Here is an 18,629-nt window from a genome sequence, read left to right as displayed (position 1 = left end):
CCACACTGGCTCTGGTTTCTGTCACGGTGTCCCATTGTGCCAGAAGCGATTTAATCATGCAAACCACATGACCTGGAAAGCAGACAAACGCTGGCTCCCTTGGCCTGAAAGCGAGATGAGCACTGCACCCCCTATTCGCCTTTGACTGGACTTAAACATCCAGGGGTCCTTTACCTTTTTACGTTTAGCTTTAATGGTGAGTAATAAAGGAGAGGCAGTATTACCTAAATCACTTCATTTTAATGCATGGTTCAGTATTTAATATTCACAAAGAAGTATTTCCATGGAGAAAATTAAGAGCTGCCAACACATTCCTGCAATATTATTTTAGGAGTGCAAGGGGCTGGTGCCCAAATATCTTATTGTGTTACACTTGTCATTGGTTCTCCTAAACTTCTCTACGGATAGATACCAGCAACAGTCACATGCCAGATATGTCACTGTCTCGGCTTTAATTCATACATACATGTCCATTTTATCTCTATCATTATTGAGTTTTCTGGGAAACTGTAGAACCTAAACACAATGAAGGATTGAATAAAAACCAGCTTTTAACACTGGGAAACAACAGGCTGGTCTTTACATCATTGTAACTAACTGGTTGGCGATGACATTTGCTTCTGTCCCCAAGGAGTTTGGTGACCATATATTATACGCAACTTACTGAACTGAGCACAAAACTCCTTTTGGTGGGCACATTTTAATCAGTGTGGGATTTCTTCATGACAGTAAAACTAACTTGTTGTAAATATTTTATAAAATTAAATGAATGGTTTTTAAGAAAGAAGTGTGGATCTTGTTTAGTTTTGTTTGTTTTTGCAATTAATCCATGTAAGGTAAGTGATCCTACCTAGAAGCATTTATTTCCTAAAGAGCTGAATAACCAGACTCTTTGAAGTCGTAGCCCTCGCTCAGGCAGCCAGCTGGAGGCAGGCAAAGGGAGAGCAGCACAATTTGCACTCCACAGATCACTTTGTCACACAAAGCTTCATGTTACACAATGACTGTACAACAATGCCCGATCTTCACAGCTTTTCCCATTTAAAAAATAGAGAGGAGCACTCTAATTAGACAATTAATGATAGAGGTCATCATATATAAATATAATATATATAAATATATGCAACCAACTCCTATATATTTTAGGGCATACATAAATTGTGTAGAAACTGCTGAAACATTCACTTTGGAAGGAAATAGTTGAGCTTCCTGTGTTTGTTGTCTTCACTTGATTAAGGAGCAAAATACATTATTATGTCAGGTAAAGGTACGGACAGAGTTTCTTCAGTAATTTCCTCTGGATGGAAACATCTAGTAAAACTCTTACAGTGGATATTGATCTAGGAGGCACTTTGCCATTTGGGCAGTCCTTAATTCATTTCTAGTCAGAGGGAGGCAAGCACATGGGCGCTCCATTGATTGCAGTGCTAGAGTTAAGCATGTGCTATTAAAATCAATGAGATCTTAAAGTGCTTAACTGTGGCTGGATTGTGCTCCAAGTGCGCTCCGTAAGGCCAGTTGATTTAAGGCCAGGGATTGACGTGTCCAGGTTCCTTGGTAGTACTAGTGCCCACTACCTGGGGCAAAACCAACCATATTAGACAGGCATCTCTTTGCATCACTAAACTTAGAATACAACCAATCTTCATAGAATGGTTGGGGCATGTCTGACAATGCAATTAGGGTTAACTTAGAAATGTGGTTTAACAAAACAGTGAAAGAAGCCACTGCTAATCTGCTTCTAACCAAGGCAGCAGATGGCCTAGACTTCTTTTTCCTCCATCCCATCTTTTAAAAGGACGCTTAAAGGAATAATTAAATAACCCTAAAAGAATAATAAGTCTGACTAAACAAAGTTCTTACCATTCCTCCAGATGATCTTTGGGCTTTGGCAAGCCTGGGGGCCATCCAAGGAAGCTAAATGGTGGGATATTTAGGACAGACAAAAGTACTCCTCCACACAGTACATAGTTAAACTATGATATTTGCTGCCAACTTATCGAGTGCCTTATAAGAGGATGTGACAAATTAATGGGTGGAAAGGCCATTTTACTTTAATACTTGTATGCTATTTTCTCAAGAGGAAATGAGATCAAACTGGCTCATATCAACAAGACTATCAAGCTACTACTCAACTCATGGCTGTTATGATGACTCTAAAGATGATGCTGGAAAGTTAAGCCTGAACAAGCAGAAGTTGGTAAGAATGTTGGGTGTTTTGCCTGATCTGGTATAGTTGCTTGCCAAAGGTTGTGCACATATGAAAAACCACCACTACAAACAAGAATCCCTTTAGCGTGATTCTACCATTGTTTAACAGTAGTTTCTACAATTTACTGTAAGCACAGGCAGGAGACTCCATATTTACTCTCAGTTTTCAATTAGATCAGCCATTGTTTAAAGATCTGATAGGTTGCTTGAAATGTGAGTCAAATGTAAGGCTGACTTTGCACAAAGCAAAGTTTTGCAACCAGTGCATCTTTACACAAGCCCCCCCCCCATTATATGGTGGCAGCCCCGTATGGGGCTGCATTAATGTATCACCCCCAACCCAAGGAGTGATACCCATTCAGAGAAACATTGCCTCTATGTGAGGACCCCACTGTCTGAAACAACATCATGCAATGATTCATGTCTCAAGCTGCATTTTCTTCATCTGTACCACAGATCTATACAACTAATTTTTGAGTTCCTCCAAAATCCTTTAATTGAATATTAAGCAAAATTGTTCATTTGTATTTCAGATAGCGGTGAGCAACTATCTATATGCTGCCTTTCCACTCAAGTCAGCGGAGCCCGAGGCTCTTAATCTCAGGGTTATAGGTTTGAGCCACGCTTTGGCAAAAGATTCCCTCATGGTCGCTTCCAACTCTACTAGTTCTATAATTCTATGAAGCTCCAGGTGATAAGACTCTTCCAAAACTATTAATGGTAGCAGTGAAGTTCAAAGCCCAACCCCACATCTCCTTCAGACTGTACTACTTTGAGGTGCATCTGAGGATTACTCAACAATCCACCCATAGCAAAACTTCCCTGTGGATGGGAAGGTAGCATGTCAGAGAGACAGGTTCTAGTGAAAACTGTTCCCCTGTGTACTAGTTTCTATGCAGAACATTTTTTATGCTGGAGACCACTTGAACTGTATGTTCTTCCACACCTCACACTGTGCCCTAGAAGAGACCTGTCACAATCTTTTTCTGAATGTGTGAAATTCCAAACTGTTCAGTCACGTCTACCAATCAATCTGGATAGCAATTAAAACTATTGCTATGGAAATTAGATTTTAAAAGGCAGCTATCAAACAAATTGTACTGAAACTGATTGTCATGAAAGTAGTAGCTGTTGAACGGGTTCAGGCATTATGCTTTTTATAAACCAGTATTAAATTTATATGTCATCCTTCACTCGAGGACCACAGGGCAGTTTACAGAAAAGTTATCAGATTAAAATAATGATACGAAAATATTGATATGCTAACAGTAAGCAGCACTCAGGAAAGTTCTTTCTTTCACTAGCTTAAAGTGTCAGAAGATCTGGAATAGTTTAACATTTCTTTGTCCTTGTAAACATTTTCTAAATACTTACAAAGCATAACTATTATAGGTACACTTCTCAAAATTTATCATCTTTCTGTTTTTTAATTTTATTTTAAAGCAGTTTTCCCATAGCTGATTTCTTTTTTTCCAGCATCACAGTGGCTGAGTTTGTAAGAGGGCCGATGAATGTTTCACCATTCTCTTCCCACTCCTTTAAACAAACAAACACACACACACACACAGTAAGGAACCACAACACAAATTATGTAAAATTGTAATTTATTTCCCTCCCAAGTATCCAGAATAGCCCATCAATAAACAAATTAACAAAATGATGTTCATGTGGAAGTAAAGGATAAGGCGGTCAGATTACACCAAAGGAAACCTAGAAGTCCTGTTCATGGGATAGTGCAAGTTAACAGCATGTTGCTGGCCACGTCAACACCTTCATTTGGATTTTAAAAAAAGTTTTACTTAACCATTTGATGAAATAAGAACTTTGGAAAGATGCTGTCCAAAATGACACTAACGTATTTACAAACCGCAGGGAGCAAAGAAAAAAAAAAGATTAAAAATAAAAACCCAGAGAATTTATGAAAATATAGGTTTCCTATTTCCACCCCACAGGAGTCACGGCTGCTGTTTTGAAAGGCTTCTGAGATGGTTTCAAGCTTTCAGAGTTCATCTTTTTCCCGCAATAAGGTGTATCTATGTCCACTGGGCGCTAGCTTCTGGAATGAACTTTCAGGTGGGCTGCTTACTATGTCTTGAAGTGGCTGGAAGGAAAAAAATCACAGATATGCTATGAAGAAAATATGGACTAGGAGCCATTAACCATTTTGGACCCATTTGAAAATTTGATGATGTCATGGGCACTGTCACAGAATGGCTGCCATCAGTCACATACCCATTTCCTAAAAGGGAAACTGGCAAGACTGAAACAAAAACCTGCTCAGCAAAATGAGGACAAGGCAGAGGTGGAGTCTGAACTCCAAAACTCAACACCACTCTTTCGAACCCACAAGTTCTCTGCTCCAACAGAGCACCCATTTCACAGAAAGCTCATCTCTCCTGCCCACGCTCAATATTTGTTTCCTCTCTTGGATCACCCCCCCAAACACATTCAAGCGTCTTCAGGAAACGACACCCATGCACACCCTCTCTCCCCAAGTCACCCTTCTAAACACAACCTTTACCACTGGCCCTCTTATTCTGAAGCAAATGTCTGTTTAGTTTGGATAGCTCTGATTAAGGTATTGTCCTCTGCTGTATAACTGGATTGACTGCTGGCATTTTATTACAGTTATGTCCTGCCTTTCTTCCATCTTGGAACTCAAGGTTGTGTATCCAGGCAGTCATCCATCCAGACACTGACTAGATGCAGAACTACTTAGTTGCAATAAGATGAAAGCCTCACCTGCCTTCAGACTAGCCTTATGTGTTTGTGGAGAAGGGGAGCTGCTCTGGGGGATTCAGCCACAGAAGCTGTCTCAGGTAGCAGGAAAGTATGGTGGGGGGTTGTCAGCCAGACTATTACTCAGTGAAGTATGCTAACAGGGTTGCTGTTTTTAACTCCAGTTCATCCAGGTCCTCCCAGGCAACAGGTCATGCCAGTGTTAGAAACTGAGATATGAAAGCTAGGAGCTAAATGGCACCTTAAACCTGGTTATGGGCGCAACAACGGACCTTTTTAAATAATAATACAAAGCTGAAAATGAATGAACTGCAGCTAAAAATATTATGTTCATTTTTCACATGGTCAAGTCCTTCCCCTGCCCACCCCCCTGCCCACTATTCTTAAGAGTATCTCTTTTCCAGTCATCAGAGTAGCTGGAAGTGGGGAGGCAGAAAAAGGTCTTCCTTTTCTTCCATTCTGCACTTTTAATCTGAAATCTTAGGCGCAGTACTGTGCCCAGAGCTCAGAAACTGCTCACGCTAATGGAACTCCCTGTTGCAATTGATGGGATGCGACCGGAAACGGCAATTGGCAGGCCCCCAGCTGGCTCCAGCCCACTGTAGAACCTACTTCATGGTGGCCAAGAGTTCTCTTCCCACCATCACTGCATCTACACAGAATGGTCCAGAGGAACCATTGCAGGAGATCAAAGTTCCCTGGGGAGGCAATTCCCTGGGGACAACTTGCTGTAACTCTTTTGCAATACACTTTGTAGACAAAATCCTCACATTTGGATGCCCTGTTTTGATGGATTTTGTTCTACTTGAATTCTACCTTTGCCCTAGACCAGAGATGTTCAACTTACAAGAGACTGTGATCTACTCCTACTATAAAAAAACTGGCAGTGATCTACCCATTGGATTGACAAAAGTTGTTGAGCTTTTCTTATCATCTTCTTCTTCTTCTTCTTCTTCTTCTTCTTCTTCTTCTTCTTCTTCTTCTTCTTCTTCTTCTTCTTCTTCTTCTTCTTCTTCTTGTTATTATTATGGGGGGGATTGACTGTGATCTACCACGGACCCCCCGTGATCGACCAGTAGATCACGGCCAACCTGTTGGGACATCCCTGCCCTAGACCTTTACCCATCCTGGCCAAAGCTGACACACAGGGAGTGTGAGTTGCTGCAGTGGTAATGCCACGCTTCAGCTCAAGCAGATGGTAGATCAATCTATTAAAAAATCTTGCTGGACCCAATGATGTTAAGAGAACCTCTTTCACAAGGTGACCATGTGTGTGAGGGCCTTCTCTGTGATGGCTCACTGTCTCTGGAACTGTCTCCTCCTGGGAAATTTTTATGACTCCCTTCACTGTGCTTAGGGCAGTTAGAACACTATCAAGGCTTTCTTAGCCTTCCTAGGTATTTTGGGGACACTGAGTGTTGACTGTTGTATGCTTATATTGTTTTACTGTTTTACTGATCCACTTAGGAAGAAAGAGTAGTTTAAATAAATAGTGTGTGTGTGTACAGGATTAAAAATTACTAGGTTTTAATGACAATTACTTATATTCAATATATCAATTTAAGTTCACTTTTGATGTGGTAAAGATCAATATCCCCCCCCCCCCCCGCAAATGGCAAATAATTCCTTCTGAACCTCACAGTCTTCCCATGGAGAACAGAATGCTCATGCTTGCTTTAATACTGCCAATTTCAGACCTCGCCCAGGAGGGCAGGACTAAAGTGCTTGCTCTTACCTGACCAGGTGCTACATCAGTTGGATCTGGGCCATGATGAAATTCCCTGTGCAGTTTCCCAGAGTGCAAATCTAGTACAAATTGCTTGAGTTTACCTGGAGTACTGAAACAAAGACAAAAAAATCCACACAAATAAAAATGATAAAATTGAACAAAATCCAGAATGCTTACGACACCTTTGTTCTGGGGTCTGGCAAGAGGCACTCTGCCTTTCTATGATATAATCAAACATAAGGCTGCTCACAATACAATATGATTGCCTTCTGGAATAAAAAAAATAGTTCTAAGAGCATGTTTAAATGCTGGCAAAGAGAGTACAAGTACCAAGCAAGTTCATATGGAATTCACTGAGCACTGCAGTATTGCTGGTTTATACCTGTTCTACTTTTGGTCCATTATCCAGCTTTCCCTCCTTTTCCTAGCAATTTAATTTTCTTTTCCCAGTCACACTTTATTCTTTTTCCTATTTGCCTATGTAATCTGTATTTTCTATGCTAATAAAAAGGATGGGAGGCTTGCATTTAGACTTACAAAAGACATTCATCCTGTCCCTTTGAAAAAAGCACTTAGCCTTTCATACAAAAACTGTGTTCGAAAATAGCTAAATCCTAAACAAAATCTAAAATAAAAAATGTATGATTATATTTCATATGTCCAAAGTTTTTTTTTTAAGTCAATAATACTGGTTTGAGAGCTAGACTAGGGGCCTGGGGCAAGCTACTCCAATAGCTCTTTTTTCTTCCTTGCTCCTGAGGACACAGCAAGCATTTATTCCCTTCATTAATTCCCACAGAGCTGGCCAACCCAATAACTTCATTGTATGTTCCCTTCAGCCCCCTGCTTACTACAATACAGCAGAGAACAGCAGGTGCCAAATGCACAGTTCACAAATACAAATGACTGTCAGGTAGCTGTATTGACAAAAATGCCTTTGAAAGCTTCTCCAGTGCTTGAGTAATTGCATAGACACCAGAGATGAACACTGATGGCGTATCAGTTTAAAATTCTTCAGAGATCATCTACTGTTTCCCCCACATCAAAGACTGCTTGAATGCAGAAACCAGTGTTCTGTATGTTGTCAGTGTCTTAACGCTGAAGATTAGGGGCTTAAGCCAGAAGTATGTTAAGTGCTAAATACAGAAATCTAGGAAACACAGTAGTATAACACTGCAATATGAAGAGAGCCCAAACCAGGAGGCTCAAAACATTTGTCTCTATCATGACAATATATACAAGATAAGGGCAGGGCTAACAACCCTCTACTTCCCTTGCTACTGGTCCTGCAAATGAATTGCACCCTCTTGGTCCATAGGGGAGGGGCACCCCATCATGGTTCAACTCAGAGGGTAAGACTTCCTAAGAACGTAAAACTAGCCTTCTGGAACAGGCCAATGGCCCATGCGGTCCAGAATCCTGTTCTCACAGTGCACACCCAAGGAGCAGAACATGAGCACACAAGCATTTCTCTGCTCCTGTATTTGGAAGCATTGCTGCCTCCAACGGTAAAGGCAGAGCATAGGCATCCAACTAATAGCCATTGGTAGCCCTCTCCTCTTCCATGAATTTGCCTAGTTCTATTTTAAATCCATCCAAGTTGGTTGCCATCCCTGTCTCCTGGGGGAGCAAATTCCACAGTATGACTATGTGTTCCATGAAGAAATCCTTTCTTTTACCTGTACCAAACCTTTCCACATTCAGCTTCACTGCGAGTTCTCGTGTTATCAGAAAGGGATAACTTTTCTCTACCCACTTTCCCTATGCCATGCATACTTTTATAGACTTCTATCATGCTATGTCTTGTCTCTAAAATAAAAAAATCCCAAACACAGCAACCTTTCTTCAGGGGGGGGGGGGGAGTTGCTCTATCCCCTTGATCGTCTTCGCAACCCTTTTCTGAACCTTTTCCAACAACAATATCCCTTTTGAGGTGAGGCAACTAGAACTGTGCACAGTGCTCCAATGGTGGTTGCACCATAGATTTGGGTAACGGCATCACTGTGAGAGGCAACCTCTGGGACGTATCCCTCCAGTTATTTATATTTGTTTTCTTCTTCAAAAGCATCTGATCATCAACTCCCTGCCTATGCTACTTTGGGAATCTACCGTGTGCTCCTTTCAGAACAATCCATTTTCTTTTACTTAAAAAGACGATCAGAATCCAAAGCCCCTTGTTTTTCAGAATCCAAAAGCCCCTCCTTCCTTTTGTAGCACTGTATGTTGCCCAAAGCCACAACACAGGGGGACCAGGTGGAGCAGGATCCAGCAGTGCAGAGAAACTACAGCAGGAAGGGGGAAACGGCATGCATGGTAGCTGTGTGAATACCCACAGGGGGCTCTCTAAGATCCAGCACATTTTAGCATTCAATTATTGTACTGGGGATGAGGGGCCTTGAATGCTGATTGCATTTTGTGTTGTTCTAATACATCCAAACCCAGAGTGGCTGGTGGGACTGGGGTAAGCGTTTATTTTTACACGCTGCTACATAATATGAAAGAGGCATTGGTTGTCCACCCTCTCCTTCTCCCCACACGAGCCCCTTCCCTCTTTTCAAGGCTGGACGGCCAAGAGAAAAGAAATCATCTACTCACGCCACATCGCTGAAGTCTGGGAAGACATACATGTGTCTAAAACTGTCAATAGCAATAACAGGACAGTCTGCTGGAGTCTTCTGAATGTGGAGGAGTGGATGTCTGAACTTGTCACAATCAGCATGTAAAAAGTTTATCGTACCTTGAAATTCAGAAGCAAACTTTAGTTTGTTTTTAAAAAATGTAAGTCACAGCAAACAACAGTATATTTAATAGGTCTTTAGATAATGACTGGTAGAAATATGCCCACGTGTTGGTAGACATATTTCCATGTGACATCCACAACAGACCAATTATAAAAGAACTCTTTTTTATAACATCCATCTATTAACCTTGCGCCACCACAAAGGTGATGAATTTTCTACATAAGCAGAAACCACATAAAGTGTCTGTAGATAATCAACATGAAACTACTGCATCCATTCATATTATACTTGCATAAATGCACTGGGAGGCCATAGAATACAGCTGGAAGTGTCTGCAAAGTATGTAAACAGCCATTTTTTGCAATCAATTGTAGAAATAATTACACATGTCCCATGCAACTCCATTCTCAATTTGGGATGAAGCATGGTGAAGAAATGTTCCCTAATATAGATTTCTATGTGAGCTTTCTTTATCCTAAGCAAGGACTCATCAGAAACATTTTTCAATTGCTTTCCTTCTAGCCTTTTCCTTACCTCCTCCATTTCAAGCTCAGTTCTTTTTCCCCCTTTTTTAAAAAAAAGGTCTTGTCAATTTAGACTGTGAATCCAGTGTTAGTCAGATTAAGAGTTGGCCAAGTAACTTAAGTAACTGAAGTCCATTGATTTAAGTTGATCTACTGCAAGTATGAGTTAGATATCACCTTGCAGTGATAGCAGTAGGCTCATCCCATGTCCCATTTCATCAGCTTCCACCACTTTTCAACACCTTCACACATACACCCTTTTTACAGCCTCAGGTGTTGCTTAAAGTAGCTCCATTCCCCACATCCCTGTTTTGACTCAAACCCTGGCAAGTCAACTACCACCAATAGCAGCACGTTACAGGTGCTCTGAACATGAGGCACGAATTTTAAAGATCCCCAAGCCCATTCTCAAAAATGCAAAGAACAGCCCTATGCTGCTGAGGACATAACCCTAATCATAAATGTGAGCTACAAAGTTTGCAGAGGATGCTGCACAGGGAAATGTTATGTCCTGGACTTGGATCTTACTTGTGGGCTTTCCATAGGCATCTGGTTGGCCATGGATGAGACTTTGGTATGATCCAGAAAGGCTCTTCTTTTGTCTTTATATTCTTATAGACCCTTAACCCGTTTATGTGGAAGTTGACCGACTGTAGTCTACTGACTTGAGTGGTTGTAACATAAACCTGCCACTGTGGGTACTGATGAAGATAGGTTGTAGAACAAGACTGGAGAGCCTTTGGCCCTCTAGATGTTGTTGGACTCCAACAACCTCACTCAGCATAGCCAAGGATTGGGAATGATGGGAGCTGTTGTCCAACAACTTCTGGAGGGTGACAGCTTACCCTGCCCCATTCTAGAGGATCTCTTTCACTCACAGCAAAAATAAATAAATTCCGATTTGTCAATTAATATTGTTTTCTGGATTCAAAGGCAACACACACAAACAGAATTAAATGCAAAGTGCAAGGCAACAACACACACCTACCCTTTTCACTTATTAACTGCCGTGCAACTTCCTGCTGGAACTTCTCTAGACTTTCTGTGTCATCTTTCATATGAAAGAGTATAAGAAAAGGAAGACCCTCTTCTGTCAATTCCTATGTGGAGAGAGAAGAATTGGCAAAGAGTGATTTCCGTTTTCTACCACTTTTTCCTTACATTTTCAGCTGAATCTGCAGGACTTCCATGTTTATCAACTCTTGGCATATTATGTAAAGGAGTATTCAAATTAGAGTGGACAGAGCTTTCAAGGTACAAAACATAACTATTCAGATGAGCCTGCAACACTTCAAATAAATCTTTGTTTTAACATGGGAACAGTCTCCAAAACAAAAAAAGGCCGAACATTTTCATGAGCTGGGAGTTCAGATACTTCTAATGGGGAAACTGAAATACCAAGTGTAAGCCAGAATGAGGTTTTATCAGGTTCATGGTATATACGTTTGGCCAACTAAGGAAAGCCATCAATGGTTAAAAACAGAGGAGTAAAATTTTACTTGTTCCAGTAGTTAAAATATATATTTGGAACAGCATAAAAGCAATGTTGAGCAACTGATTCAAAACCCCAGGAGACAGCAAAAAGCACACATTGGCTGATATGTCAGGATGCTTTTTACTAACATATTTACCAAACTCAGGCATGTCTGGATAGGTGCGAACTGCTTGAAGAAGTAACCCATGTTAGGGTAAGGGAGCTTAGGTTTTGGCCTCAAGCTGGATTCAGGTGCTCTCCCTGCTAACCACCTCAGTCCTAAATTATTCCAAGTGTTCTTTCCATTCCAGCAGGACAACATCACATGGGATGAGCGCCTACCAGCCACACAGCAAACCAATGAGCTCTAATGTCTTGCTTCGTTCACTGGGCATATTTTTATATATAGCTCAAGCTACGTTTTCTGGTCCCCTCTTCCTACCTATCTCTATTGTCTGAGGCTCAGCAGCCTGGCACTGGCAGCAGCAGCCGAGGCAGGGATGCGCAGCTTGTGCGGCACATGAGCAAGTACATATGGGGTGTGGCAACACTGCCTGCCTGCTCACACCTTGAGTTTGATGCTGCAGCTGGGGCTGGGCTGGTGTGTTTATATGGACACATGCTCCACTGCACAGGGAGTGAGGATCTTGGCAGTAGGTATTTCTGAGCATAGTCATGCATGAGTCGATGCACATAAATGGGGGGGGGAGGGGAGGGCATGACACCTGTACCTAATAGCTTGTTTTTCTCCTCAGTTCCTGTATACTCTTATACTAGACCACCACACTAACACATTTACTTATGCTGCAACCAAGAAAACACAACAAAAATCTGCAGAACCACAGTGGCGGAGTTGGCCGCTCAGGTGCCGTGCGTGACACGCGCATGCCCTGCAGCAGGGGTGGGGGCGGGGGGGCGCTGCATGGAGCCTCTCTGCCACCTCCCCCTCAGCTGTAGGGTGGCTGAGGGAGAGGCGGATGGCAGATGTAAGTCCCACACTGCCGTTTTAGGCAGCGCGGAGCCTGCAGACGCGCAAGCCACCATGTCACTCCCAGGAGAGGCACATGGCTCGGGCACGCTGCAGACTCTGTGGTAAGTGCCAGCCCCCGTGGTGTGGCGCCCAGTGCCAGCTGCATTTCGTTATGTATGTTGACTGAACTAAAACGTTTCGTGAGCACATTAAAAAAAAACCCTCATATTTTTCTTATTTTGTCACCCCCCATCAGTGATGACACCCAGGGCAGCCCGCACCCCCATTCCTTCGCCACTGCATAACCATATGGGTAGGGTATGTAGTATATACTATTCAAATGCAAGCCATCATTCTGTACAAACAACATTTGCTCTAACTTAAGTTAGAGTTTGGGAACTCTAACTTAACTTGAGTTTGGGAATTTATAGCTAAAAACATGATTATCATAAAGTAAATAAAGAGCATTTGACAAGTGGTTTTTTGAGACCCAAACATGTTTATCACAATTTCTCACTTAAATATCTAGAAAGACTGAAGAATCAGATACTCCTTACCTCTCCATTCTCAAATGTAATTTCACGAACAAGTGGAACACATTTATCTTGAGTCCATGCATAAGCCAAGTCAAAATTGGTCATAGAGCCCAAGTAAACCATATCTGGAGCATTTTCCTGTTAAAATGGGATTGTTGTTTTGTCAAATCACCAGCAGGGGAAAAACAAGAACACTGTACACCATTAAAATATACATATTGTAGTGTTCTGTGATGTGATGGAGATGTCGTAGAGCACAGCACCCTGTGGCAAGCTCCTTCTACCCCTGGCCATAGAGTCTAGGCAGCAGTATGTTGCAGAGTTCCTCTCACCCTGCTTGCCAGCAGCCGCCAACGGCATCAAGCAGGGGGCATGGGAAAGCACAGCATGATACTGCAAGATCACATGGAGAGAACACCTAGACACTACACCTAGGAGGGGGTAAGTTCTCAATAGGATGCTGTTTTCAAAAGCATCTTTGAGACTTGGGAAAGCTTGGCTCTTTAAAAAGGTGCCAGGCATAGATGCCTGATCTGGACCATCAATAGTACCACGACCAATAATACAGTGTTCACTACTAAGATTTTCAAACTCTCTATAGAATTAAAAATGTATGTATTTTTATGACATTCTGTTCCAAGGGACACCCCCACTCTGCCCAAGGCAGCTATGGAGGTGTACACTAGTTCTGAAATGCTACATCAAAGTTTCAGATCCAGAAGTGCTATAAGGAAGAAAATGGTTACATCTTTTGTTAAATTTAAGGAGTCAGATTTGTGAATGATCTGTTTTGCAATACATTCTATTATATGGGTTTTTAAAAATGGCTTCAAAATGTGGAGCTTGTAGCTAATATGCCAAAGGTTTGTCACACATCCAAGCTTTCTTTTTTTACTGAGGAATTCCAGAATCACTACACAATCTTCCTCTTTGGAAGTTTCAACTGTTAGATTTCTAAAACACCTAAACAATCAATAAGTATTTATCTCATTTATCTAAACAATTATACAACAGCTTCCAATCAAAACAAAGCAGTTTATAGGATTAAAAACTAGCACAATAAAACAGTAAAATACTAAACAAACAACATTACCATAGAATTTGCAATAGAGCTAGAACTAAAAACTAATGCTCAGGAATGTGTGGATGAATAGGTGTGTTGCAAGCAACTTGTGGAACACCATTACCAGAGGTGCCTACCATATATTTGGTGTCGTATCTATGTGCATATTGTTGGGTGAGTAGATATTAATTGCCTGTTTCAATCTTGGGCATCTCCACAATCAGGTGGTAAAAAATCCCAAACACCTCTAGCTGAATTCACTAGAAAACTGCAACTTTAACATGCTCCAATTGGCAGGAAGCACCAAATCTAATATGAGGACTACATGATTTGGGCTAGCTACTTTATCAAATATAAGGATAAGGGATAGAAAAATATTTAAACTCACCCCAGGTGGCTTATAGATCACGTTGTCCCCACTAAATCGTTCTGGTTTGGAAACAGACCTAAGACAGGTAGTGACAATTTATCTTCTTATTAAGGTTAAGTACACTCAAGGTTAAGTACACTTACAAAATACAGGGCAAGGAGCAGGTTTACAGTTAGTATCCCAGTCTCTACTGCAAACCAAGCCAGATAGTTTTTCCCCATGGCAGAGTATGAGCAGATTACAAAAACGGGGCATGGGGTAGCTTCTTTGAGGAGATAGTACCTTCAAATTCAGATTTTGGGAGCAAGTGCCCCTAGTTTTTAAGATTCCTGTCAGCAGGATTTCTGGAGGGATGCTAGAGAAATATAACTTATGGAATCATGTATTCACTGATGTGTGGTCTCAGTGGATTAATGCTACTCTTCTGCATTTAATACAGTAGTATTTGAGCTACCCAAATATATCATTGTATTTTTTTAACAACAACAACAACAACAACAACAACAATCTTACCCAAATGCAGCAAGGAAGACACAGTCATCATGCAAAATATTTGCTACTCTTTCAAAAGTCTTGTAATTATCAGAGTCTTTGTGTTCAAAGTATCCAATAATATTTCTTTTACTGTGCTGTAACAAAAAACACATGAGGCATTATAACTCGAATTTTCATTTAACCTTCAGTCCTTGAGCCGGGGGGGGGGGGGGAATGATTCCAATTTGTGACCAAATGGAGTGTCAGAATACGCTAAAGGTTTATGAATATATAATGAATACAAAGTCCTTCTTTGTTGCAAAATGGATTACTTGTTTAAAGTTAGCATATCTGACATCCGATTACATTATCAAGAAAGCCATAAAAAATAAGCCACCAAGGGCTGGTTTGCATGTTAAGTCATAGGTTCACTGCTTTTTGCACATGCTAGAAGAAACCTGAGAAAATCACACCTCTCTCCCTTGTTTTGCTAGGCAGCCAGAAGGATTCGACTTCCTTTTCAAAGGATACTAGTTTAGCATTAAGTATGAACCAAATATTGTGAGTCAAAAAACCCTTAAATTAAGTCAATTTAAACAAGGCAACTCCGAACCATGGGTTATGAAGCTGACTTCTTTAACTAACCACAGTTGGTTTAATTCAGAGTTCATTTGACTTGTCCATGTTGAGCTGGGATTGTTAACAGAGTGGAGCACACAGAGTCAACCATTGTTTAGCGTTACATACAAATGTGGCTTAATACTACAAATATAGAGCATTTGTGTAACAGTTGTCACTAGCTATGAAACAGGCAGAACTTCCTAAGTGGCGAACATGCATTTCCTAAGTTATACATTGTCATTTAACATACTGAAATGAAAGGGTGACAGACAGACAGAGCAGGGGACACTCACATCTAGAGACTTAATTTCTTCCAAGCTGAGTATTTCTCGAATAGGATTACTTTTCTGTTGTCGGATATAATCTGCTATGGCTGTCACCGATCTCTGACCCCGATATTCTCTCTTCATCATCATTCCATTCCGGAACAATTTTAGAGTTGGATATTTGCTTATCCTGTACCTTTGAGCTATGTCCGCTGAAAAAGTAATTAAAAGACATTTGAAAATATGCAAATTTAAATGTATAGAGTTAGTATTCTTTAACCAAAAATGCTGCTATCCCCTTCTTTTAAACATCATGAGAGAAGTAATTAAAGTTTATTCTTTTAAAGCCACAAGCTTCCAGAATATGGGTCAGTCAGAATCCCAACTTTTTCTATGTATGGTTGCTTTTAACTAATGGGGTTTTCAGACCCCAAATACTAATGTGTGTAGTTGGGACCTTGTACTATAAATAACCCTTAATATTGTACTATAAATAGTAATCCTTAACAAAATGCCTTGTTTTGACATGTAGTCACTGTCAGAAACATGGGAAGGGTTTAACCCCAATGCTAGACCAGTAATTCAAGTGTAGGAAGGTTATGTTTTCCCAATATGCACTTCAGATGTCCAGTCAGACCACTTGTGTAGTTGAGGTAATAAGTACAGTACACACATTAAGGAATCTGATCAGAATTTGCTTCTTAGCAAACGAGCACCTTTTAAAACACTTTTAACACAAACTTGCCCTTGTTCAAGAACCTCATACTATTAATTGGGTTTTGACTGCAGTAATTTAGCACTTAGCCTAATTTAACCAATTAGCTAAATTAGCCATTAATCACCTACATTTTAAGAGGCTGACATACCTAATTTCAGTTACCTTTAATTTTCTTTAAACCTTCTCTTAAGGTAATTTTGTATATGTAGGTGTTTTTTTTAAATACTTCATGTGATTATGGCAGTAACAATCCCAGAGAAATATGAATCAGACAGTTAAACTCAAAATAAGAAAGAGAATTGAAAATTGGACTCAAGTGTTATTCAAGTCAGAGGGGACTAGAGATGTTAGACATTTACAAAAGGAGTTAACCTATTTCTAACATAAGGTAAGGTTCACCCAAATGGCTGCCCTGTACATACTCCAGATGTGTATTACTGTCTAGTGTTGCAGTGATAGCTATTTCCCTCCAAAGATGGAATCTGACACTTGTAGGTTACTTCCATTATAAAGATGGATCCAAGAGGGGCCTCCAAGTACCAAAAGTAAATCTCATTGGTGGAACCTATGCTTCATTGGTTCAGACACAATGGTGGCTCCTCTGAATAAGTGTCTGACAAAAGGGTGCCCTGCAAAGGGGCTGTCGATGTTGGTATGGAGAACTCTTTCTACTGCCAACAGCTGCCTTTTTAGTGTGGTGTGTGTGTGTGTGTGTGTGTGTGTGTGTGTGTGAGAAACCCTGACCCAATCCATCTTGCATGATTCTAAATACATGAGGTACCTCTATAGCAATGGGGGGTGACTGTCTGACACTTACACTATACAGCAAAAAACCCAAAACCTGTCCAAGTTATGGGCAGTTATGTGTTGATGGAAGATCTGTGGATGTCTACATTATCTGAACCACCTACTCAGATGGGCCCATTTCCAAGAGGTGCTCCTGTTCCACAGGCAACGTCGTAACCAGTTAGATTGTGGGTGGACAAAAGAGGGAATGTGTGAGGATGTGCTTGGTCAATATGGTCCCTATATTAAAGAATACTATGGAAATGCCACTTGTATTGATGCCAGTATTAAAGCTATGGATCTCCTATAGCTTTAACAAGTAGCTTTAGTACAAACAATTTAACAGTGAAGTTTTTATGAAGTCAGTACAGTGGACGCTCGGGTTGCGAACGTGATCTGTGCGGGAGGCACGTCCACAACCCGTAGCGTCCACAACCCGCAGTGCTGCATCTGCACATGTGTGGGTTGCAATTCAGTGCTTCTGCGCATGCGCAAAGTGCAATTTAGTGCTTCTGCACATGCGCAAGCACTGAAACCTGGAAGTAACCTGTTCTGGTACTTCCGGGTTTTGGCGCATCCGTAACCCAAAAACACACAGCGTCTGTAACCCGAGATATGACTGTACAGTGGTGCCCCGCAAGACGAATGCCTCGCAAGACGGAAAACCCGCTAGACGAAAGGGTTTTCCGTTTTGGAGGCGCTTTGCAAAACGAATTTCCCTATGGGGTTGCTTCGCAAGACGAAAAAATATTGCGTCCCCCTGCGGGGTTTTTCCGCTTTTTCTGCCCTTTTCTTAAGCCGCTAAGCCGCTTATCAGCTGTTCCGCTGATAAGCCGCTTAACAGCTAATCGCTGGAAGCCGCTTGACAGCTGTAGCGCTAATCCGCTAAGCTGTCAATGGGCTTGCTTCGCAAGACGAAAAAACCGCTAGACGAAGAGAATCGCGGAACGAATTCTTTTCGTCTAGCGAGGCACCACTGTAGTGTCTTTAAGTCAACACCCCATCCTCTTGAACCAGAAAAGCAAACGTTTGTGGACGTGCTGTGGAGTACCTAAAAAGAATTGTCACACCATGTTCCATGTCAGAGATGTTGCCGATAAACTCATTGGGAAAGCAGCACAACAATTGGCAAACAGCTGGTATATGGTGGTCACTGCTCAAGATACAGGTGCACTGGCCCTTCTTCTATCAGGCCATTTCCCTCAAACTACACCACCTGTCCTACACCTTGATGCCAAACACCTGGAAGCCTTAAAATGTGCTCCCATTTGTTTCTTGGCAACCTGATGACAGGTAGCCCACTAGGGACTTCTACAGTGCAGCCCATTTCAATCCAAAGTGGGGCTTGCACTTAGTGCAAATATTCTTTGCAAGTTGAATTCAACAACACAAAGGATCTTCCTCTGC

General features: G+C 41.3%; 1 protein-coding gene across 1 annotated transcript in view; it reads right to left on the bottom strand.

Moving 5' to 3' along the window:
- Positions 1 to 3,798: 3,798 nt before the first annotated feature.
- ERP44 (endoplasmic reticulum protein 44) overlaps positions 3,799 to 18,629 on the bottom strand; it is a 32,044-nt gene continuing 17,213 nt past the window's right edge. Inside the window, exons 5-12 of the mRNA XM_081884275.1 lie at positions 15,746 to 15,930; positions 14,871 to 14,986; positions 14,376 to 14,433; positions 12,946 to 13,062; positions 10,933 to 11,044; positions 9,275 to 9,416; positions 6,686 to 6,788; positions 3,799 to 4,312 (exon numbers count right to left, since the gene is read on the bottom strand). Coding sequence (XP_081740401.1) covers positions 4,211 to 4,312; positions 6,686 to 6,788; positions 9,275 to 9,416; positions 10,933 to 11,044; positions 12,946 to 13,062; positions 14,376 to 14,433; positions 14,871 to 14,986; positions 15,746 to 15,930 — 935 coding nt within the window. The 3' untranslated portion in view covers positions 3,799 to 4,210. The remainder of the gene's footprint in view (positions 4,313 to 6,685; positions 6,789 to 9,274; positions 9,417 to 10,932; positions 11,045 to 12,945; positions 13,063 to 14,375; positions 14,434 to 14,870; positions 14,987 to 15,745; positions 15,931 to 18,629) is intronic.

Source organism: Podarcis melisellensis, assembly GCF_964234715.1.
Source record: "Podarcis melisellensis genome assembly, chromosome: 13".
NCBI lineage: Eukaryota > Metazoa > Chordata > Lepidosauria > Squamata > Lacertidae > Podarcis > Podarcis melisellensis.
This window is presented reverse-complemented; position numbering and strand designations above follow the sequence as displayed.